This window comes from Emydura macquarii, unplaced genomic scaffold (assembly GCF_026122565.2).
Source record: "Emydura macquarii macquarii isolate MOO-44397 ecotype Brisbane River unplaced genomic scaffold, CSIRO-AGI_Emac_v2 contig_2768, whole genome shotgun sequence".
Lineage (NCBI taxonomy): Eukaryota > Metazoa > Chordata > Testudines > Chelidae > Emydura > Emydura macquarii.
Window position 1 is genome coordinate 47139951 of NW_027132905.1, and position 23637 is coordinate 47163587.

At 46.9% G+C, this 23637-nt stretch overlaps 2 protein-coding genes across 3 annotated transcripts in view; both read left to right on the plus strand.

Moving 5' to 3' along the window:
* Positions 1–620: 620 nt before the first annotated feature.
* MIIP (migration and invasion inhibitory protein) overlaps positions 621–23637 on the plus strand; it is a 34953-nt gene continuing 11936 nt past the window's right edge. Inside the window, exons 1-10 of one of the 2 annotated variants that reach the window (XM_067566834.1) lie at positions 621–650; positions 4397–4600; positions 5344–5796; positions 6436–6538; positions 7183–7294; positions 7789–7853; positions 8310–8439; positions 8861–8957; positions 11707–11814; positions 12177–12342. In XM_067566834.1, coding sequence (XP_067422935.1) covers positions 4418–4600; positions 5344–5796; positions 6436–6538; positions 7183–7294; positions 7789–7853; positions 8310–8439; positions 8861–8957; positions 11707–11814; positions 12177–12317 — 1392 coding nt within the window. In that variant the 5' untranslated portion in view covers positions 621–650; positions 4397–4417 and the 3' untranslated portion in view covers positions 12318–12342. Of the gene's footprint in view, positions 651–4396; positions 4601–5343; positions 5797–6435; positions 6539–7182; positions 7295–7788; positions 7854–8309; positions 8440–8860; positions 8958–11706; positions 11815–12176; positions 13258–23637 lie in introns of those variants that run through there. The other variant, XM_067566833.1, reaches the window with a different exon arrangement.
* TNFRSF8 (TNF receptor superfamily member 8) overlaps positions 15731–23637 on the plus strand; it is a 57526-nt gene continuing 49619 nt past the window's right edge. The window contains exons 1-3 of the mRNA XM_067566658.1: positions 15731–16020; positions 18625–18718; positions 19747–19833. Coding sequence (XP_067422759.1) covers positions 15731–16020; positions 18625–18718; positions 19747–19833 — 471 coding nt within the window. The remainder of the gene's footprint in view (positions 16021–18624; positions 18719–19746; positions 19834–23637) is intronic.

Consider the following 23637-nt stretch of genomic DNA (forward strand, 5'->3'; position numbering starts at 1 on the left):
CTTTGTGCATGCCTCTACACTATTAGACTGAGCAGCTTTGTGTGATATTTGCTAATTCAAAATCTCTGTCCAGAGTTGCCCTAAATGAATTACTAAGTAATGAACTTCCTTCTTACACCGCCTGGCTTCCCCAGCGAAAGCGATGGGCATCAGGCTCCCAGACAAAGGAATGTATCCTGTAATAAATCATGGATTTCTGAGCAAGCCGGATCCCTCATCAATCCTTTGCCTGAGCCGTGCTTCTGTCTCCATCAGCCCTGCCTGCTGTGGGTAAGAGAGGGGGGGCAAACCTCTGTGGGGGAGGGGGGCGGCTCTTACAGCCTGCATGACTTGGATCTTCAGCGGGGCGCTCCCCAGGACGGGCGGGCGGGAAAGATCCCGGCCGTCGGACGGGCAGTGCCGGAGTCGCTGGATTGCAGCTGGGAGCCGGCACAGCGGCCCGGACGCCTGAGACCCAACCAGCCGCCCACGTGCTCCCTGCCAGCTGTTGGGGGGGGGGGGGGGGGGGCAGGGAGGAGACTCGGAATCCGGCCCTTTAAACCGAGCGGCGGGCCGTTGGTGTGTTGCATGCTGGGGGCAGGCGCGCTGGCCAATCAGGAGGCGGCTGGGGGGTGGCCTTTTGCTACAAGCCAGACGAAAGCGAGTGGAGGGTGAGTGCGTGCGGGGCTGGGCTGGGGAATCCCCCCCTGCGCCCCGGCAGCAGAGCCCGGGCGGGGATCCGCGCGGCTGGGGCTGGGGCTGGAGCCGGGGTGGGGGGGACGGGACGGGACCCCCCCAGTTCTGTGCATGGAGGGTTCAAAGCCCCATCGGCCCTGGGACAGACTCTGCCCTGCAGCTGTGCGTTGTGTTGTGTTGTGTTGTTTCCCAGCAGCGCTGTGTGCACAGGGATTTGATCTGTGGCATGTGTCCAGCTGCCCGGGTCACAGGCAGGTGTAAACAAATCCGATGCCGTGTGTGCCCGGGGCTCACTGATCCTTCGGGACAAAAGGTGCCATAGAAAAGTAAATGTCTGAGAAAACCCGTGTCCGTCAATGGATACATGTTAGCTACAGCCTGCTCAGGCCCAGAAAAAAGGAAGGCGGTGTTGCCTGGTACATCAAAGATGTATACATCTGCACTGAAGTTGAGAGAGAAGTGGGAGGCCGACCTGGGATTTTACTTGTATGTAAAGTGGAAAGTCTCTGAGTAAGGATAAAATGGGTAAAAAAAACAAAGGTGATATCATTATAGGGGTCTACTACAGACCTCCTAACCAGGAAGAAAAGGTGAATGAGGCTTTCCTTAAACAACAAACAAAATCATCCAAAGTGTATGACGTCATGGTGATGGAGGACTTCAACTACATGGACATCTGTTGGGAAAGGGATACAGCAGGGCATAGTTTATCCAATACATTCTTGGAATTCAAGAAAGACAACTTTTTATTACAGAAGAGGGAGAAAGCAACTAGTGGAGAAGCTGTCCTGGATTTGGTTCTGAAACGCAGGGAAACTGGTTGAGAATTTGAAGGTGAAAGGCAGCGTGGGTGAATGATCATGAAATGATAGAATTCGTGATTCTTAGGAATGGTAGGAAGGAAAACAGCAGAATAAAGACAATGGACTTCAAGAAGGTAGACTTTAGCAAACTTGGAGAATTGGTAGGTAAGAGCCTCTGGGAAGCAAGTCTAAGGGAAAAATGAGTTCAGGAAAGTTGCTAGTTTTTTAAGAGACATTATTAAAGGCACCAGAGCAAACCATCCCAATGCACAGGAAAGACAGGAAGTAATTTTTAACTTGTTCTTTCCCTATTTTAGCTTCAGATCCCATCCCTTTCACTGTGTTAGTCGTCCAGTCACTGCTAACCTTTTTGGTGAAAACCAAAACAAAAAAGGCTTTGAACGCTTTGTCCGTTGCTGTGTTTTCTGCTGCTCTCTTTCCTTCCTCACTGAGTAATGGACCTACCCTGTCCTTGGCCTTCCTCTTGCTTCCTGTGTATTCATAAAGTTAGACAAGTTAGATGTCTTCAGGTTGGTTGGGCCTGATGAAATACATCCTAGAATACTGAAGGAACTGACTGAAACCATTGGTGATGATCTTTGAGAACTCCTGGAGGACGGGAGATATCCCAGCGGACTGGAAAAGGGCAAATATAGTATCTATCTTTAAAAGGGGAAGTAAGGACAACTCAGGGAATTTTAGATCAGTCAGCTTAACTTTGGTATCCAGAAAGATAATGGAGTAAATAATCATTTTGTAGGCACCTAGAAGATAAGTACCACCATGGATTTGTCAAGAAAAAAATCATGTCCAGCCAGCCTACTATCCTTTGACAGGGTAATGAGTCTTTTGGAGGTTGGGGAAGCAGTAGATGTGGTATATCTCAACTTTGGTAAGGTTTCTGATATTGTCTCACATCACCACCTAATAAGCAAACTAGGGAAGTATAGCCTAGATGAACCTATGAAAATATGGCCTAGATAAAAGTGGGTGCACAACTGGTTGGACAGCCGCATTCGGGGTTTTTTATCAATGGTTCACAGTCAAACTGGAAGGGCATATCAAGTGGGTCCTGCAGGGATCTGTCCTGGGACAAGTACTAGTCTATATTTTCATTAATGACTTAAATCGTGGAGAGGAGAGTGTGCTTATAAAATGTGCAGATGACACCAAGGCAGGAGGGGTTGCAAGCCCTTTGAAGGACAGGATTAGAATTCAAACTGATCTTGACAAACTGGAGAAATGGTCCGAAATAAATAGGATGAAATTCAATAAGGACGAATGCAACGTACTGTACTTAGGAAGGCGGAATCAATTGCACAAATACAAAATGGGAAATGATCACCTTGGAAGGAATACTGTGGAAATGGATCTGGGGGAGTGGATCACAAATTAAACATAGTATATACTGTACTTTATGTTATATAGTTGCAAAAAAAGTGAACATCATTCTGTGATGTATGAGCAGGAGTCTTGTAAGCAAGACATAAGAAGTAATTCTTCCTCTCTGCACAGCACTGGTAAGGCTTCAGTTGGAGTACTGTGTCCAGTTCTGGGCCCCGCACTTTAGGAAAGATGTGGACAAATTGGAGAATGTCCAGGGAATAGCTGCGAAAATGATTAAAGGTCTTCTAGAAAACATGAAGTTTGAGAAAAGATTGAAAAACTTGGGTTTTGTTTAGTCTGGAGAAAAGACTGAGGGGTACATGATAACAGTAAAAGATGATTATACAGAGAAGCGTTGTAAATTGGTCTCCTTATCCATTGAGGACAAGATAAGAAGTAAGAGATATTTAGGTTAGACATTAGGAAATATTTCCAAACTGTCAGGGTAGCTAAGCATTGGAACAAATTACCGTGGGAGGTTGTGGAATCCCCATCATGGGAGGTTTTAAGAACATGTTAGATACACACCTGTCAGGGATGGCCTAGCTAATTCTTAGTCCTGCCTTAGTGCAGAGGACTGGACTAGATGACCTTTCGAGATCCTAAATTTCTATGATTTTTTCCTTTATAAAATCCCTTTCCCTGGCTTGTGGGCCAGCTTGCCAGGAGAATCCATGCTGGACAATGAGGCAGTCGTCCTGTCAAGACAAGTTTTTGTTTGTTTTAACTCCCTTTACCTGTATTACTATGACAGAGGCAACACGGTCTAGAGATTAAAGCATTGGATTGGATGTGAGCACACTTGGATTCTCGCCCTGTCTGAGTCACTGACTCCCACTCTGGCTTTGCGCAAGTCATTTCCTCTTTTTCTGCTCTAGTTAGCTCATCTGTAAAACGTGGGTGACAATACTGACCTACATATTTCTCCAGGGTCTTCTGCGGATTAATTACTACCTGTACAATGCTCTGAATGTTTTGTGCATTTCTAGGAATTATTAAAATAGCTGTGATTAAACCAGGAAATATTTTAAACCCTAGGCCAAAGTTATCAAATGGAGTTACAGGAGTTCCACCCTGCTAAAAAAAATCAGAGTTTGGGTTTGGTGCTGAAGTTTAGGTTAATCAGTTTAACTGGATTTCACATTCTCGTTTTCCGTGCGGGGCCATTTAAACCCAATTTAATTTAAATATAGATTTTTTAAAACCATGATGGTTTATTTCCTCTGTTAGGTTTTATAATCTCTCTTTTCAACGGCACTCAGATTTTGGCCAAAATTACTTGATAACTTCCCTAAGGGGAGAGGGATGAAGAATGATGCTTGTTCTTAGAGTGCTTAAAGCATGGAGACATTTGAGGCTGATTCCTTTCTCAGGGGATCTGATAAAAACTTCAGCTGTCAGAAAACCCTCCCTGCACTTGGGAATCCTCTCTAGAGACACTTACATCAATTTGTAACTCACCTGGCTCCCCCCAATCTATTCCTTTGTGGAGTGCTCACAGTTATGCAACCCACCTTTCTCTGGCCCTGCAGCTTTTGCCTACAAGGAACAGCATGCAGAAGATGGAGTCAGAGCATCTGGAGAGGCTGCGTCATGCAAACCACGATCTTCTGGAAAGGCTCAAGGCGAAGCAGGAAGAAATCAGGAAAAGACTTCCTCACAAACCACGATCACCATCCTCTCTTTCCAAAAGAACAACTCCTGCAGAGAGAGCTGCTCCTGTTCCTAAGAGAGGGGTAGGGGCTGGGCTGGGCTGGGCAGTGGTGGAAAGGAAAAGTGATGCTGTAGTAGAAATGCAGTTTCCTCTTTAACTGTTCAATGCCTGGCTCTGAGGTTTCGTAATATAAAAGGTATTTCTTCAAAGCTGCGGCACCCAGAGGCTCAGGACTAGTTATGCTGAGATCCGCCAGGCACAGGGCTGGAAAGCAAGCGGGTACCATGGTGAAAGGCAGCGATGGGGTAGATGAGGTGCATGTGTGTGGTACTAGGGATGGGATCCTGTGCCTGCAGAATCTGCTGGAGAAATAAGTGGGTTTTGTCCTTGATCCCATGATCTGAAATACGCTTGTCTAGCAAAGCCTCGGCCCCATGAGACTCAAGATTGGAGAATATAGTGCCCAGTTCGGGCAGCCTCTGATACGCAGGTATCCCCAACTGAAGTGGGAAGAGGGGTGTCCTGTACCACTGTCCCTTAATTCCCCACCACCTCAGAGGCAGCCCATTGCAGTGATTCTTGCCTGTGGGCAGAGAGGCCTGGCTGTAGCGCTCTCTGGAGCCGATTCGCACCCACTCGGTGGAGGGATCAGAGCAGAGCTCAAGCGGAGCATGCGACCTGTCCCCCTTCTCTCCCCAGAAGCCTCTGTGTGAGTGTACCTGGCAGGGAGGGGGTGCGTAGAAGGCTGAGCTGTCACTGGGTGATCGTGGAGATCATTCCCAAGCTGTCTCTGTGGTGATGGGCGGGTCTCTGTGCTCATTGCAGAAGGAGAATCAGGGCCTGGCTGCGAAGGGCATGATGGACCCTGTGACGCTAGTGTCTGTGGAACCCGGATCCAGCGCGGCTTGGACAGCCCTTCGGTCACCACTGAAACCCGCAGCGTGCGGCAGAGAGGGCAGAGGGGTGCTGCATGTCCGAGCGGGGGCCCCCGGGGCAGAACGAAGCTTCACACCAGCAGCTGCCGTCACCAGAGAAACCTCCAGAGACGGCAGTGCCCTGAGAAGCCCAGAGGAAGAATCCATCCCTGTGAAACACAGAGAGAGCAGAAAGCAATCCACCCTCCTCCACAGGCCCCAGGAGAGGGACAGGCCGAGGGCTGAGGCAGAGCCAGTGCTGGGCAGGACCCCAGCGGAAGGGAATGGCCGGCAGCGAGTAGCCATTAGAGAGTCCAGGCCCCCCAAATCAATCCTGCTGACACCTCAGTCTAAAGAATCCAAGGTAAAGAGCAAGATGGGCTCTGAGCCCGTCGGCCTGAGCCGCTCAAAGCAGGGGTGGGGGGAGTAAAGATCGGGGTCAGGATTGTTCTGTTCCTAGTAGGTGAAGGCCCCTCTCCCCCCCTTGTCTGTGGAATGAGAGCCGAGCCCTCTCCATTGCCCTCTCCATCCTGCTGCTGCTCTTGTCCACACGGGACAGGTTGCTCACACAGCCCAGCTCCTGGATTCCCTCGGAGGGCCCGGTGGGTTACCCCCGTTACACGGCCTGTCCCCCTAAGCACAGAGTGTACCTCCTGCACAAATGGCTGCTGTCACCCTGCTAGGCAGCTGGGTGTGGTGCTGTTAGCAGGGAGCTAGAAGTCGGCAAGCCTGCGTTCTGATTGCCGCTCTCACGCTGACGTGCTCTGGGGCCTCGGGGGAATGTCTTTTTGTTTTGCTGATGGGGTTAATGGCAGGGAGGAGTGAGTGACTCACCTAAACCCAGGCAGTAAAGTGCTGAGTCTGGAGCCCAGATTTCTCAGCCCCGTTCACTAGACTACAGCTGCCCCATGTCTACAGCTAGCACATAGGTCCCTTTCGTGGAGCCCAGTGTCCTTCTAGCTGCATAGAGTCTTCAGTGAGCTGCAAACTCTTTCCACCCCAGAAGGAAGCTGGCCGTGTGACTTTTCAGTCAGACCCTGAGGAATACACCATCCCCGCGGAGAGCTGGTCAGCGCGACCTTTCTTGGGCTATGACTGGATTGCAGGTGAGTCCTATGCAAGTCTGTGTTACGTTGGGCTGATCTGGTAATCTGAGGGGCTAAAGCCGCAATTTACCTCCTGTCTGCCGAAGAGTACAGACCGAGGTGCAGGCCCAGGGCTGGAGACTCTGTGCCCGCCCTGGGGGTGGGACAGCGTGAGCCGTTGCAGCACGCCCGCAGGTCCCCGGTACTGCTGAAAAGTCTTCCGTTGGCAACTGGTCTCAGCACAAGAGCTGCAGTTTTACCAAGCCAGACCCGGTGAGTGCAGAGGTGAGCCATGCTTTCCTGGCCTGGCAGCGAGGAGACTGGCCTGGGAAGCCGTGCAGCCGCTGCGTGGCTAAGAGAATTTGGGGCGCACAGAGCAGCAGGAGGTGAATGAAGGACATGAGGAGTGGAGATCGTTTCACTCCTTGCACCAGGTGTGCAAAGTCACTGAAGTCACGGGGCCCCCCGGCTCAGTGGCGCTGCCAAGCGTCTCTCCTTTGACCGAGGCAGTATCCGCTTAGCAGTGGGTCCTGCTGCATTCCGTTCATACCTACTGGTCTGATCATTTGCCCTCTTTGGCACCCAGCGCCCTGGTTAGCTGACCCCTTTGCATGTATTCTGATGTATTCCAGCTTTGAATTTTCTTCTCTCTTTCGCGTTCCCAGGGTTGCTGGAGACAGACTCGTCATTGTCCGAGAAATCCGAGCAGTACTTCTCTGAGCTCAGGGAGTTCCGGCAAGTGAATAAAGAAGCATGTGTCCATGAGCAAGACCTGGGGTAAGGAGAGGACTACGAGGGTAATGAACTACACCAGGAACAAGGGAAGAACTAGTGGGAGGGTCTACCACCTCCTGTGACGAGTAGGAGACTGAGGATGGCCCAGGGATGGTTCATCCAGCCCATCAGCAGGTCACAGAGCATTTGCTATCTTTTTGGGGAGTTGTTGTTTGCTATTGAACCAGAGCCAGGTGCCAAGGGTGAATTGTACCATTCCTGCCTGGTCATGAAACCAGTGCTGTCAGGGAGCGATTAAGATGGATTTCTGAGCTAGTCCCTGTCATCATGTATATTCTAATGCACAGGGTCTGTCCTCTTCCCAGAGCTGGGCATTTGCTCTGTGAATAGCCTTTTGGTTTCTTGGTCTAAATGTACAGTGTGACAGGTACTTTCCTGACCAAGCCAGTGTAAAGGGAGGTCTAGACAGTAAGAAGGGATTTTGCCATGTTTCCATCACGTTCTCCACAGCTGTGACTGAATCTTTGTTTCCTTAGGCCAGAGACATTGGATTACTTGGCACCTGAACAAGAAGCAGATTTGGTTCCCAGTTCCCATCAGTGTAAGATGAGATTCCTTCCAAATCCAGCTTGAGGGCACAGGCAGCTGTGCTCTGTTGTTTTCTTTTTGGGAGAGCCCTGCTTTAAACCTCTTAGATGAAGCACAGGAAGAATTTACAGTTCAGCCGCTCTCCAGCCTCAACTTCCCACTCCAAAGAGGCAGGAACCCCTTTGTTGATTCTCTTTCATGCAGTGTGTCTCTGTTTCCCCCGAGTTCTCTGTAATTGACCTGCCCAGCTGTGCTGTAAGTTGAAGAAGTTCAGATAAATCTGTATCTGTTTCCAGGAAACAGTTGAAGGGGGAAATTAATGTGTAAAAAAGTACTTTGGGAGAAGAGCAGGGTTTGTTTCTGTAGGGTGTGTGTGTGGTGCATTGGGGGAGAAGGGTGCTTACAAGCCTGGATCGGAGGAGGAGCTACAGGCTACAAATGAAGTAATGATCTCTACTCTGTGTGGCAGGTGTTTATTGCTATCGATTAAACAGGCGCCTATTTACTGTCCCTGTGGATTCACAGTCTGCCTGCCCCATGTGTAAGACCCCGAGAGCCTGGCGGCCTCCGGAGACGCTGGAGGAACCAGCCTATGTCAGGTCTGTACAGATGGACTCTGCAGTGCTCGTAGTCTGAGTGTCACGGGAAACAGTGAGGGTAGACAGACAAAGAGCTAAGAATGTGGGAAAAGACCCTGTGAAGATGCCTCCTTACAAAGTTGCTGTCTTAGGGGAGAGGAAGCTCTGGGGTTTGAAAAGCAAAAGGGCCAAATTCAGCTTTGATGTAAGCAGGATCAGCTCACATTTGAAGGCAAGGAGAGGTGCATCCTCTTACCGCAGGGCTGAAATTAGTCCAGAATCTGGGTGTATACATAAGGACCTTATCCAAAGCCCATTGACTGCAGGAGGTGTTAGATGAGGCCCTAAGACTCCAGGTGTGAAAGGAGGACTGCAGATGGCTTCTGCTTTGCGATGTCTCTTCTGCAGGATGCGCGCAGTTACTTCCTCTGTTTGTCTGCAGGGTCAGCATTCCCAGGTCCACACTCCTGCCTGCCTATAAGTACAAAATCCATCGCAGGAAGAGCTTTGAACCAGCAGACAATCTGGCTTTACCCTCGGTAAGTTTCTCCCTTCCCATTTGACTGCTATACAGGTGGCTGCAGCATCAGCAGGTGAATGGTAATAGCAGCATGTTAGGAAAAAAGGAATACCAGAAGCCTTGATGTGTTCATGCCAGAGATGGGTCTCAACTAAGATTCCAGAGCTGAACAGCCCCAAATTATGGGGCAGTTCATAGCTAGGCTTTGCGACTGACCCAATCATTGTGACATTCAGGAAGAGCCGAACGCAGGTGCAAACTTTGCAGCTCATGCCCATCTGTAATACAGTATGATTGATATGACCCCTCAGCATACAGTGTGTGTCCAAATGCTATACACTGAGGGAGAATAAAGAGCAGATACCTGCAGGGCTGGGTACAGCGACTCTCCTGCAAGCAGGTAGGGCAAAGAAATGCGTCCGAGAGAGAAGAGCAAGCTGCAGTTTGCAACACTAAAGACACAAATAATCAGTTTTAGAGAGAAAATGCTGTGCGAGCTGAACAGAAGGCTGTGGTAAAAGTAGACGGGCAGGGTGAATGGGTTTAGTTTGAGTCAAAACCGAGAAGGCTGGTATTTCTAAAAACAAAGTGAATCAGGGAACAACTACGCAGCAAAGAAAAATAGCTGACTCAGGCTTGCAGGACTCCGGCTGTGGCGCTGTTTCACTGCTATGTAGACGTTGGGCCTCGGGATGGAGCCCACACTCCAGGATCGCCCCGGGGTTTGGGCTCTCCATAGCAATGAAATAGGCCCACAGCCTAAGTCCTGCAAGCCTGAGTTGGCTGGCATGGGCCGGTGGCGAGCATCTAGTTGCTGTGTAGACAGACTCTCAGTGTCTCGGAGAGAGAAGGGCTCCAGAGAGACCGATCTGGGCAAAATTTTTTGGCTGAAGCTTTTGTCATTGAAAAATGCAGATTTAAGTCGACCGAAACATTTTGTTAAATTTGTGTTGATGTCGTCAAATTGTTTGGGTGAACAAAAAAAAAGATAAAATTTTGTTTTCCAGGAAAGAAACATTTAGTTTCGACAATTTCTGAATGAAGCATTCTGATTTTTCAGTTCAAAACGACTTTTTGGTTTGAAATTTCCTTCAATTTTATTTTAAAAAAATCCAAAAACCCCCCAAAAAGCCAAAAGCCCTTCTGAAATTGGAACAAAACGTTATGTTTTGAGTCCAGCAAAACATTTGCTTTGCCCTGAAACAAATTTTCTTTTGACTTGTAAATTCACTAAAAAACTTGAAAATTTGTTATTCGTGGGCAACCTGAAACTGTTGGGTTTTTTAAAAGCCAGTTATTTGCATGGCTTCTGTCAAAATTCCGTCTGGAGGAGCTGCTTGGGTAAATGGAGATGTGGCCAGGTGCACTGAGTTCGGAGATCTCAGGAAGTTGGTGTGACAGATATTGCAACTACATGTTGCATGCAGTGTGGTTGTCGGTCCCAGGATGTTAGAGAAAGGTGGCAAGGTATTATCTCACCCACTTAGTCTCTCATTGCAACCACATGTGATTTTGCCATCATTGATTTTTAAGTTTGATTTCGAAATCTTGGTTTAAATCATCAATTTTAATCTTGTTTGCGTTTATACTTACTTTCAACAGAAATGTTGGTTATCGTTCCTTGGTACTTCTTTTTGCTAACCAGGAAGATACATTATATCCATACACATTTATCTAAGAAATTCTATAGCTTAACAATCATTTATTCAGATTCTTAACTTTTACAACTTTTTTATTGTGTTAAAAATAATGCATTTTTTATGTTTGTTTATGTTCGAGAATGATGCATTTCTTATTTAGTAGACGGTTCATTTTTTAATTGTGATTTGTGTCATAAGCTGTATTGGAAGGTGGAAGTTGGAATTCAATTAAAAATGCAGAAAATCAGCATTTTAAAGAGTTTTTTTTATTAGTTAAATAAAACTGCCTTAAGTGTACTGGTTACATAAGAAAACACAAAGTGAGGTCATCAAAACATGTTTTGTGTTTAAAACTAACTGATTTATTAAACAAAGGAAGTCTTATCTCTAGTTAGTGAATTCAACAGATTGTTTCTGGTCACTGTGTCCTTCAAGATTTTAGAACTAGTAGATTTCATCCGCTCACACCTAATTTTCATCCATAGATTAAAAAGGGGAGGTGGGAGAAACCTTTCCTGCTTTTCCAACTCTCTGTGAGTTTCTCAACTTTGAGCTGAACTAGTTGAATAAACTGCAATGAAGAAAAATCTCTCTTCCCCTTGCAGAAGAGGCTACAGCTGTTAAAATCTGGATAACCATTTCAACAAATTCTGGTTCCAGATGCTTAGCCAATAACTTCCAGCAGTTCAGGACTTCTTTAAAACTTCAGCAGCCAACATGTACTGCTTGAATGTTGTTGTTTGTATTTAATGTAAGTGATTTTAATAGACTGTAAGAAGGTGAGGCCTAAATACAGCTTGTCGTCATTTCAAATTTAACTTTAATTAGCTTTATTTTTTAAAAGAAAACGTGTATTTGGTTTAAATTGAAAAAAAATCCAATTGTTTTGATTTAATCCATTTTTAGAACAGTTTTTGGAGGTGGCTGGAAGCCAGTGAAGGGGAAAGCAAGTCCGGCCACAACTCCTTAGGACCTTTCTGAAGGTTTTGTCGATCCCTCTTTGTAACCATATAAAGCTCTTGAAATCAATGGTCTCTCAACGCCTCCTTTTGGAGAGACCGGGCTATTGCTTTTTGGGGGTATGTACACTAGCAGAGAAGGCATTCACAGATAGCCCTCTCCCTGCAGCACTGCCTGGCTGGCTGGGAAAATGTCGTCCCCTCCAGCAACCCCACGCTGAGCGGTTTGGATCTGCGAACTTCACTGGAACAAAAACCCACTGACCATTCTCACCTGGTAAGAACAGGCTATTCTGAGTTGCACTTGCACTGTTCTCTGGGGCTCAGCTTATTCTGTGGGCTTTGAGAAGGCTGGGAATTCACTGAGTGCTGAGCAAAAGGCTTGGAGCACATTGGGCTCAGTTTCCCCACTTGCCCCGTGTACTGGGTATGAAGCGGGCAAGCATCAGCCTTCCAATGGGATGTCCGCCCTTCAGCGGAACGATGCTGCTGCAGCGTGCTGTAGCAGTGAAAGCGTTAATGGAGCTGGGAGACAAATTACTGAGCCAAAGGTGGCTTGAAAGGCTCCTGTGTTGTGGCGAGCTGGGGGAGTGGGTTTTTTGGTTGTGTAGATTGATTGAGTCTTTGTTTGGGTTCTAGACCTTGGCGTCCCGAATGTCAGGAGGAACCAGAACGGACCAGCTCCTAAATCTATCCCGCTCAGCTCATTTCAGACTTAGCAATGCTTCTCAGCAGAGAGATGAAGACAAGCCACTAGGCTACAGAGCAACTGCTAATTAAAGTCCTGCTGTCTCAACCGTGTGAGGTGCTGACCTGATTACCCAGGGGACGTGTGGGGTGATGGGAGTGAGTAGAAATGACGGGATTTGCTAAAATTAACCTTTAGAGGAGAGATTTTCCGAGCTCTGAAAGTGCAAATGCCCTCACAAAGATCCACATACAGATGTGTGTTGGAATGGATTGTGCAAGTTGCAATTCGACAATTGCAGAAATTGCTTGCAGTTGGCCAATCTTGCATCTAACTGGCCATTTGTACATGCAGTTGCCGCAGTTCCATGTGCATGTGTACTTTCCCACCCAGGAGTGTGTACATTGAGTGTACGTGATCCATTGCTGGCGTTCTTAGGAGACATCTAATGGGTTTAAGAAAACAGGATGACCAGTACTGTTCCCTGTAATAGAACAGCCATAGGGTGTATTGCAATAGACACGTACAGAGAGTTTAACAACCAACTCATAAAAGCGATAAGATCGACTCGTCAAACCAAGGATTCCGAGACTCTGGATGGTGAACTGCATGGCACAGCATGAGGTATGCAAAGATGCTCAATTTCATGCTTCCAGGAGGTTTGGAACATGATAAATTCTTACATTAAACAAGCCTGACTGTGTTTTAGTTCCAATAAGAAAAGCAGGTTTGTTTTTTGTGCATTATCTTTGGGCAGAGGATTTGGTGGATCATGATAAGCATAGGCGTGGGGGGAAAAAAGAAACCATAATCAAAGAAAGAGGCAGTTTATGAATCAAAGCCACAAAATACCTTAGAATGTTCTGAAGTCATGGTTACCTCTGATTTTAAAAGCTGGTGGGAAGGCATCTTGAAGACATGCTCATGGAATTTTTTCACTGCATTGAAATGATGTGTTTGAGTTTGTTTGTGTTATGTGGTGTGGTTTTATTTTCCCTTTTGAAATCAATAAAGAAGCAGTTTTATGGGTTTTTTTTGTCTAACACTGGAATTTAGAGTTCTACCATAGAGATTCTATGGATTGTAGTCAAGCCTTCTTAAGTGTATTTAGAAATCTTGATCCAAACTTATCCCTATGGTATAACATCATTGATTTCTTTGGGCTGACACCAGGGATGAGTTAGTCTCATTGTCAGTATAGTGTTACAGGACTTACAATTGGTACAAAACATAGGTTGTGAATTTTTTAAAAAAGGGGGAATTAATTTTACAAGACTATGAATGGAATAATTTTAATACAGTATTTAATTTAAAGCAATTTTTTAAAAAAAATTAAACATTCCTCTCTGGTGTTGGAAGTTTAGAAATGACTGCGTTAGGCGACTGGACAAAAAATAGAAAATGAAACTGACTATAACTGGACAGCGTGACTTAGTTTAGTTTCACTGCCTTAATCTGAATCTAGTATGAAAAAGGTACCACAAACAGCATATTAAATATGATGCAAAGGACATGGAATTTGTAAAATTCTTTCCATCTTTGGGGCACAGAAACTAGAAATACATCTCAAACTAATACAAAATACACCAGTAAAACTTCATCATGAGAACTTGTATCTTAAGGCAGGACTCCTTAAAACCTTTTCACCACCAGTGTCACCACTAAACCCTCAGATCATAAACCCTTTGCAATTCCTCCCTGGAACAATGGACAGCATTTACATAGAATGCTCCACTCCCATTAGTCCGTTCAACGCACTACCACAGCTACATCATAGCTATGTGAATCTGCTTCTGTTACACCAACATCCACATAAGTTATCCCCATCTGACTAATGGGGAAAGCTGAAGCCCAGGAAGGTGAAGAGACTTGCTTAAGGTTGCACAGCACATCAGTGGCAGAACCAGGATTACAACTCAGGTTTCCTGGCTCCCAGGACTATGCTCCTTCCTCCAGACCATGTTGCCTTTCTAAAAATGTGGGATGTGAACACTTGGCTCCATATGGAAACCAGAAAAGCCTGGGAGAACAAGTGATTCTGTTAGTGTCCTGCTACAGGTCAACCTGAACATAAGTAGCATCCTTTACTGGAAGCCATGAAAGGGAAATCAAATTTCTAGTCTACATTTGACCACCTTCTCAGGTTCGTAATGAGCCAGGCTCTGCTGAATTGAAACGAAGCCAAGCACAGGAAGTTCTGAAGACCTTGACCGGTGCGTGTGTTCTATAGAATGACAGCTCTTTAATGGCCTCTTCTGATGTTGCTATGGGAGCAAGTAAATATCCCCTGGTAGGTTCCAGCAATTCCAGCTGGACTCTGGATCAGGGTTTTTGTGATCCGGCCGGAGTACTTGTCCGGCTCGACCCTGCATGGAAAAAGGACTGAGTATGTTGCTGCTCCTGAGCTCTGAGCTGTGGTTTCTGGGGTGTGTCAGCGGTGCCAGTATACAGCAGACTGTAGGTAATTGTTACTATTATTTATTTGAATGGTGGTAGTGTCTACAAATCCCAGTCATGGACCAGAACCTCACTGGGCTCAGCGCTGTGCAAAAACAGAACATTCCCTGTCTCAAAGAGCTTACGACCTCAAGCAACGCCATGCAGAAGATGATTTTGTTCAACCTTTAGCGTCCAGCTGATGCTCTAGTCACGGCCTGTGTGGCTCCGGGGATTAGTAGCTGGCTACAAAGCCTCTGATAGCTAGATCACTGGCTTGAATACGGATCAGGTTGGTCATGGTGAAAGATGTTCTCATCTGATGTCTGTCTGGTGACTTCATGAAATGAGTCGGTGAGTGTCAGACCATTCCTGAAAGAGGCGTGATGACATCACCAAGATGATCGTCCCAGTTAAAGTCTTTGCTGATAGTCTCAGCAGAGAGGCTAAGGGCCCTGGAGAGTGAATCCTCTCCTGCCTCCAGATGATCACACCAGATCAGAGATGAGGCCCAGTGGCATGGAGGTGTGGGAGAATGTTTTGCTGTCCATTCTGTGGATGGACGTTTTCCATCTACAAGGCTTTTGATCAGGTGCCTTTTGCCATCACAAAATTAACTGGCCTTTTTCATACAACCTTATTCAATCCTGTTTCAGTATAAGTAATGATCAACATGCCAGAACCAATCCATTAGCTGTCTGAGTGTCTCACAATTTGGGTGTATTGCAGAATTAAGAAGTTATCTCAATTACATGTTTCAAAATCCTGTGTCTTTCTTCCCCTATCCAGTTCTAAATTCTTGGGGCCTGCCTATGTGAGCTTAACCACATGGCCCTGCAGTCAATGGGACCTTTGCCATTGATTCCAAGAAGCGTAGGATCATACCCTATGTATAGGATACTGCTGCTTTCCCACTGAAGTCTGCCATTTAGAACTCTCCCTTTTCCATAGTCTGTTATCACTTATTTCCAAATGGCTCCGTTTCCCATCCTCTCTGCCAACGTGTCTGATTTGACTTTCCACAGGGGATCAGCTTTTCCACTGGAACAACTGGCAGCCCTGGGTCTGCATGTGCGAGTTACACAAACAGGCACGTATCCGGCACTTTGTGGTTTCAGCTGAAAACATCACAGTGAACCTTAAGGCTGGTGAATTCTGGGAGGAAAAGGCCTGCTCCTTGCGGGACTGCATTATGTGCAAGCCGGAGGAGTGTCCGGGCAGCCCGAGGATCTCTGGTTTCTTGCCCCAATTCGAACATCTCTCCATTTCAAAGCCCAGCAATGCTAACCCGCCTCCTATGAGCATCACTGACTTTGAATCTTATGAAAGTCTCCCAGTGGTGGATGACACTGGCGAGAAGTAATGGCAGAGAAGGGCATGGTGTGTAACTTTCTGGAAATTGTGCTGTACTCTGCTGTGACAGACAAGACAGGGACATGGACGGATTGAGGAGAAGGGTTGCAGAGCCTATGGCGAGATGGAGCGGAAGGAATACACTCAGCTGGAGCAACTGCTTGAGTTGGAATCGAGAATCTGATCTGGATGACTAAGGGCTCCATGACAGCTGATGACAACTGGGTTTGAATAAAGTTAAATGGAGATGTAATGATCTTTGGAAAGTTAACGTTTCCTTTTCCCATCTCAGAACCCCTTCCTCCACTAACTGGACCCAGACCCAGCATGGCCTTCCTTCCATTTGCAGCAGGAGGGCACCTTTTCCTGAGGTTCCAGAGCCAGAGCAGGTTCTAGGACTGTTTCTTGTCCTTACTTAGCTGAACTGGGCCCCAGATCCCTCTGCTCCCTCTTTTGCTAGATTGGTCCTGAGACTTTTTCCTCTCTCAGTAACTGCCCTGGACTAGGGTGACCAGATGTCCAATTTTATAAGGACAGACCTGATATTTGGGGCTTTGTCTTATATAGGGTTATTATTACCTATACCCCCTCCTCCCCCCCCATGCCATCACACTTGCTATCTAGTCACCCTACCCTGGACTATACTTCTTCCTTCTGCGTCTCTCCTTACACACACTGACAGGGCTAGGGACCCTCTGGTGGATGGGCTGGACACAGATTTCTCATGTTTCACTGACTGTCTTGGGAATCTTCTTCCCAAGTACAAGAAGTGATTATATGTTCCGGGGCCAGGCTCTGATTCCATTTTCACGTGGTAAAACTGGAGTAACTCCGCTGATGCTATTACTCTGGATTTATACTGGCGTCACTGCAATCACAATTCTGTTAATCAGGATGGAATTAACTAGTTCTGGGTAAGAATAAGACTCTCTCTTAGCCTGTTGGGCACTGAATAATTGCAGGTAGTAGGCCAAATCCTCTGCCTGTGTAAATTGGCCTAGCTCCATCGTTGTCAATGGGTCTGTTCTGATTTCAGCTCAGGATGACCATTGTTGAGTGGCTTGCAAAATGTCTGCCAAGCCCTTTTGGCTATTTGAACCCCCTCTGATTGCCAAATGTCTTTTTGTTCCCGCCCTGCTCCCCCCGTGCCTCCCCTCCATACTTCGTTTAGCTGCACTTTCTCATGTGGATCTGCAGGCTTAGAGCATCAGGGTTATTCCCTGGTCTTGCCTTCAGCAGCAGCCGTGAATCTTTATAAGGAGACTTAATTTTTTTCCTCTTTAGGCACAGAACCTTCCAATCCAGCTCTCGTATTACCCTGGCCTCCAGTTCTCCCCATTCTTGTCCTTTTGCAGGGCGTGGGTGTGGGTGTGGGAGGGAACTGAGCTTTTCACAGAGAGTTGGAAGGATTTTCTTTTTTCTTTCTTTTGAGCCTAGTTCATCACAAGGCTCTTGAACTGCAAATCCCATTCCCTTTACAGTCCACTCTGGCAAACTTCAGCCTTACAGTCGGAAGAGATTCTGACTAACATTAATTTTCGTGTTAACCCACTGCCCTATGGTTTGCTTTCTCTCTGAATTGATTTAAGGAGCAATCTGAGGTTTCCACTTTAGCTTGTGTGTGCTACTTTTCTGAAGCATGTGAAATCTGGATTGTGTATTAGTAACACTGTGAATGACCAGATTTTTTTTTTTAACATTTAAATGGCACACATTATAATAAATGTCTGTAATTTGTTTTTTCCAACATAAGCCTAGCTGATGCCTAGATTATTTTACAGGGTGGTTCTACTCTGAAAAGTGACTCTGTGAGAATGACTTTGTCTCTTGGTGTTGCTGGATCAAATGTGTTCAGTTTACAGGTATAAAAATGATTTTTTCTAATGGCTACCTCTACAGATTCAACCTTCTCTTTCTGTTCCATGCGTCGTCACTGTTTGCAAAGACTTTGCTGTTGGAACTGAATTGATGACATATGAGCCAGAAGAGAATACAGCTTCCTTTTTTATAACTGTGCTAGCTCTCTGGGGTCAAGAGGGCTAAAAATTATTGAAACCTTAATTTTTGTAAGGAGATCTTACTCTGAGTTTACACTGAGGGATGATCTTCTTCTGGTAAGAAGACGTTGTTTTTACATAGTCACTCTTCTGATCAAAACCACACTCCAGTGTTCAATCACCAGTGAACAGCTCAATCCATCTCCTCTTGTGGCTTGTAGCTAAGGGAAATGAGTGTTTCCTTCTTATGTGGTGTCTCACAATCACTCCACTGAGGTCAGAAAGGGTGAGTGTTGAGAGGCATGGATGCTGATCACGTGTGAGATCCCAATGCTGACACAAATCCTGGTTGACTTTATTGAACATCAGTGACGCATGGTGGGAGAGGCTATTACTAACGTGTCTGGTGGTGCTTTCTGAGAACTAGGGTTTGAAAAGTTACAATAGTTTTGTAGTAATTGGAGTTCAGGCCACATTTTCCTAAAATATCCCATGCTTTCCTCTGTGGTGTAACAACTTGGCTAAGCAAAGACATGACCCGGGCTACATTAAGCAGATCCTCGGGATGTCCGGGATGTGCATAGTTTGAGGAACTCTTGGTGGTTCTTTTAAGCCAGAACAGTCTTTGCGATAAGCAGGTCCTGGAGAATAAATATTCTCCAATGGTAGCTACAGTTGATGCTGCTTTTAGACTCATCTGGGGAGAGGTAAGTTTCAAAGAGCGGATTTTATCTGGGAATTCTTCTGTTGCGGGGGAGGGAGGTTTCACCCCCACTTCTCCTAAGGAAGAAGTTGAGGTTTTAGCCCATTGAATCATATAGGATCTGCAAGCGGCCAGGCTGCTCGTTCAGCAGCCCTGTGCTTCCACCTAGATCTTGGCTTTCTCCTTCCTAGGCAGATATATGCAGCCCCAGGGATCCCTGCCTGTTACTGCTCCTGGAGCCATATGTAAAGGCTGCTGGGATCTACACAGCGTGGAGAGGCAAAGCAGTAGAAGTTAATACAGCCTCAAGCTGAGGCGCACAGAGGGCACTGAAGAGGCTTCAAGATTTTGCCTACTGTGAACTAGGAGAATATTGCATGTATTTTGGGGAATTGGAAGATGTTACTGCACCCACTTGTCTGTTCCACCACTTGCCTGAATGGCCAGGGCGAAGTCCAACATCCTGGACTTCCTCTGCATTTAGTTTTCCTTTAATACCGCCTGGAATACTTTGGCTTAGGGAATGTCTACACTGCGGAGTGAAGTCGATTTATTTTAAATCGACTTTCACCCACCGAATTTTAGAAGTTGGAGGCGCGTGATCACACCAGACTCATTGCATCGGGGCATTGCATCCTCACCAGCTGTGCTTGGGTCGACAATCAAAGCAGTGCACTGTGGGTAGCTATCCCACAGTGCAACTGGCCACAGAGGCTTTTGGGAAGGTTGTCGTTCTCCCATGATGCAACGTACTCCCTCCCTCCTCCCTTCTTGTCCCAGTTCAAACAAACAGATGATCGCCTTTTCGTGCCATTTTTTACAAGCCGTCTCTCTCTGCCGTGTGCACGCCATTGCCTGAGAGAAATGGAGCCCACTCCGCTCTGCACTATTATTGTGAGCATCACAAACACCTCACGACTTATTCTGCAGTGTTTTCAGGGGTGAGGCAGGAGCCGCAGCGCTGAAAATTACGATGTTACAGAGGCCACCTTTCTACAAATCATAGAATGAAACAATTCCTGTTTCCTGCAGGCTGTCACACACCATCTGAAGTCGGTGGAGCGCCACTTCTGGTTCCGGGAAACCAGCAGTGACTGGTGGGTGTGCATCATTATGAAGGTGTGAGATGATGAGCAGTGGCTGCAGAACTTTCGAATGCGAAAGGTCACTTTCTTTGAACTTTGCGCAGAGCTCTGCCCAGCCATGAAACACATGAATACTCACTTGAGACCAGCTCTGACAGTGGAGAAGAGAGTGGGCCATTGCTCTGTGGAAGATAGCAATGCCAGACTGCTACTGGTCAGTTGGGAATCAATTTGGAGTCGGTAAATCCACCGTGGGAGCACCTGTGATACAAGTATGCCGGGCCATTAATAGACTTCTGCTAAGAAGGGTAGTGATATTGGGAAATGTGGAGGACGTAGTAGAAGGCTTTTCTGCAGTGGGGTTCCCAAACTGGGGGGGGGCCATAGATGGCACACACATCCCTATCTTAGCCCCGAACCACCTTGACACAGAGTACATAAATCGAAAGGGATACTTCTCAGTGGTGTTGCAGGCCCTTATGGATCACGGGACACTTCACTAACATCAGTGTGGGGTGGTCTGGAAAGGTGCATGACACGTGCATCTTTGGGAGCTCTGGTCTGTTCAGAAAGATGCAGGTGGGCACTTTCTTCCCTGACCAAAAAATAAATATTGGCGATGTGGAAATGCCAATAGTGATCCTGGGGTATCCTGCCTACCCCTTCCTCCCATGGCTAATGAAGCCCTACCCCGGGCACCTGGACAGTGACAAGGAGCATTTTAATAGGCTCAGCAAGTGCAGACTGGTGGTGGAATGTGCATTTGGCCGTTTAAAGGTGCGCTGGCACAGTCTGCTCACCAAGTTAAACCTCAGTGAAAAAACATCCCAATGGTTATCTCTGCCTGCTGTACACTCCATAATGTCTGTGAGACAAAAGGGGGAGAAGTTCCCATTGGATTGGGTTGTGGAGGCAGATAGGCTGGCTGCAAATTTTGAGCAGCCAGATGCCACTGCAACGCTGAGAGCCAATCGCGGAGCGCTGCGCCTCAGGGAAGCATTGAAAAACTGTTTTTGCAACAAGACACAACAGTAATGTACGTCGCTTATCTGTGCTGTGCTTTCACTTTACATCTCCTACTCATCCCTCACCGATGCAGTTCTCCCCCCCACCCCCTCACCCACCATTCCTGTTCCCCCTGCCACCTTCCCCTCCCTTTATTCCCTTATCAATAAACAAACAGCAATGAATTGTAAAGCAGTACTTCTTTTATTGGTGATCCTTCACAGAGGGGGGGAATGGAAGATAATTGAACGTTTCGCATGCATTGTGTGGGGCCTGAGAGGGGATACAGAGCTCATTTTGGCAGTGCACATGTGAAAGAATCACACATTCCCACTCCTTAAAGGGGCCGTCGTCTCTTTCTGCTCCCCTCAATTGGCGAGAAGTGCAGCACGTACTGCACCCTGCTCAACCTCCTTCTAAACCGCTTTGGGGTAGGGGCTAAGAAAGAATGCGTTAGCTCAGAGTTTTGCAAGAGCTGCAGAGAGAGTCTGTCTTACCACTGCGCTTTCTGAAGCTGAACCATGCCTCAATATGTCTGACCGATCACGCATTGTACGCAGCGTCTCACCTTGTGTTGAACACTCACACTCCTGTTGTCTATGTCCACGTTCAGCCTGTCAGATAATGAAATCCTCCATGCTCTTAGCTCTCTGTCAGCAGCCGTGGAGGCATTCATTATCTCATTAAACATGCCATCCCGCGGTTGGTTTGTTTCTTTGCTTTCTTATCTGCAACAGGCGCTCTGCAGGAGAATGAGATGGTGTGTTGAAGGCCACGTTGCCCACTATAAGGGAAGCAAAGCACAAGGTACCCATTGTTAACTTGTCCCGTGTACGAAAAGCAATGTTACAATTTATAAATAATTCCCTGTATAGTTATAATGCCTAACTATTGCAGGGTTTGGTGTGCTGTTCCAGCCATGGTAAGTAAGGGGTGAGAGCATCTATGTTAGGAAATCCCCAGTGACCATATTCCACGAGTCCGTGCTCCCTAGTACCAAGTACCAAGTACGAGGAAGCACAGCCCCATCGCCACACACCCCACTTTTTCCCGCTGGCACAAGATTCTGGACTGGGGATATAACCAAAGACATACAATTTGCTGTACATACTCACCAGATGTGCCTTCCCTGGCATCCCGGTCAGTCACGGTTTCCTGCATCTGGGTGGGCTGCTCCTGTGTTGCAAACAGTTTCTGACTTTCAGGGAGAAGGGATACCCCACTCATCTGCCCCCTGTTCTCCTAATCATCCTCCTCCTCTTCTTCCGCAGACTCGTCCTCATTCATCCTGGCCTCAGATTCCCCCAAGATATCAATGCTGCGTGGTGGCACAGTGGTGGGGTCTCCACCGAGAATTGCATGCACCTCAGGTCGACTCCAGGCTGGAGCACATTTGGGATGTGCAGTCGCCATGATCAGTTGTGTTGGCAAGCTCTCTCTACGCTGACCAAACAGGAAATGGGAATTCAAAATTTCCCGGGGCTTGCGGGGAGGCGCTATTTCCTGTGTACGTGGCCACAGTGCAGCAGACTGTGAATGTGCAGAGCGGTCAAAACAGAGCATTATGGGATACCTCCTGGAGGCCAATGATGTCGATTTACGTTGTGCTCTGCCTACGCTGACACTTATTCGACTCACAGAATTCACCTTCAGCGCTACGCCGCCTGCGGAGGTGATTTTATTAAGTCGAATTTTGCCGCAATTTAGGTTGGCAGAACTGACATGCCAGTGGAGACGCATACTTCATGTGGTCAGCGTAAGCCTCATTATGTCAACCTCCATTGTCAGTCTAGACCAGGCCTTAATGTGTGTGACTACATGTGCTGGTGACTGGCCCCAGCACATGTACTAGGCAGCTAACGGTATGCTCCTTTATGCTTGTTGCTTCAGTGATGACAGTCTAGGGTACCATCCCTTGTATTGCCTGTATGTATGTGGCCGCAGTTTACTTCCCATAGCATGGGAAACCCCGGTATGCTTAAATGGATGAATATGGTGTAGTAAATAATGCTTTTTTGATTGGCATAGTACAGAGCAGATGTTCAGCAGTTTAAAGGCTAAACTCTGCTCTTTTCCTTAGAGGTAGCGGTGCACGCTGCCAGCAGGTTTACTCTGTCTGCTTTTACCTGCTGCCTGCCTTCAGGATTATGGTAAAATATATTTTGAGTTGTTTCATCATTCAGCTTTCCCGTTAGCAACACATTCCTCGTAGTAGCACCAAGACCTCAGAATGAGTGTGCAGCGCTGCGCTATTCATCTTAAGTAGTAATCAGCCTGTCAGGAAATGACTGTCGCAACCACACAGAGCCCCTTTGATATATTTCAGCTGGCCTTACCCTCCCTCCCCCACCTCCAGCCAGGGCTTGCTTTTGGAATGATTTACCAACTTTGATTTGGGGGCAGCTTTCATCTTTTGAGACACTGTTGCATTCTTACGACCAGAATGCAAATCTTCACTTTTGAACTGTGCAGCATGTGAAAGAAAGTCATCACTGAAACCCTCCATTCAACCAGTGTCCTGGCTAATGGTGGGTGCTGCTTTACTTCGTCAGCAGGCTAGGGGCCTGATCAGTTGATTTCAGTAGAGTTACTCCTGATTTACACCACTGTGTGGGAGGAGAATCGGGCCCTAGATTTTTCTGTGTTCAGATTCTCAGCAGTTTGTACAGAAGAAGCTTAGCTTGTCTGACAAAAGGCAACTCTTTACCAAAGACCTGACTGGATTAGCCATAGACCCAGAAGCAGAAGAAACATATGGCCCTGAAATACTTTCATTTAACTGTTTCATATAACAATACTTTGTGTGTCTTTATAGCTCCTTTCATCTATGGAT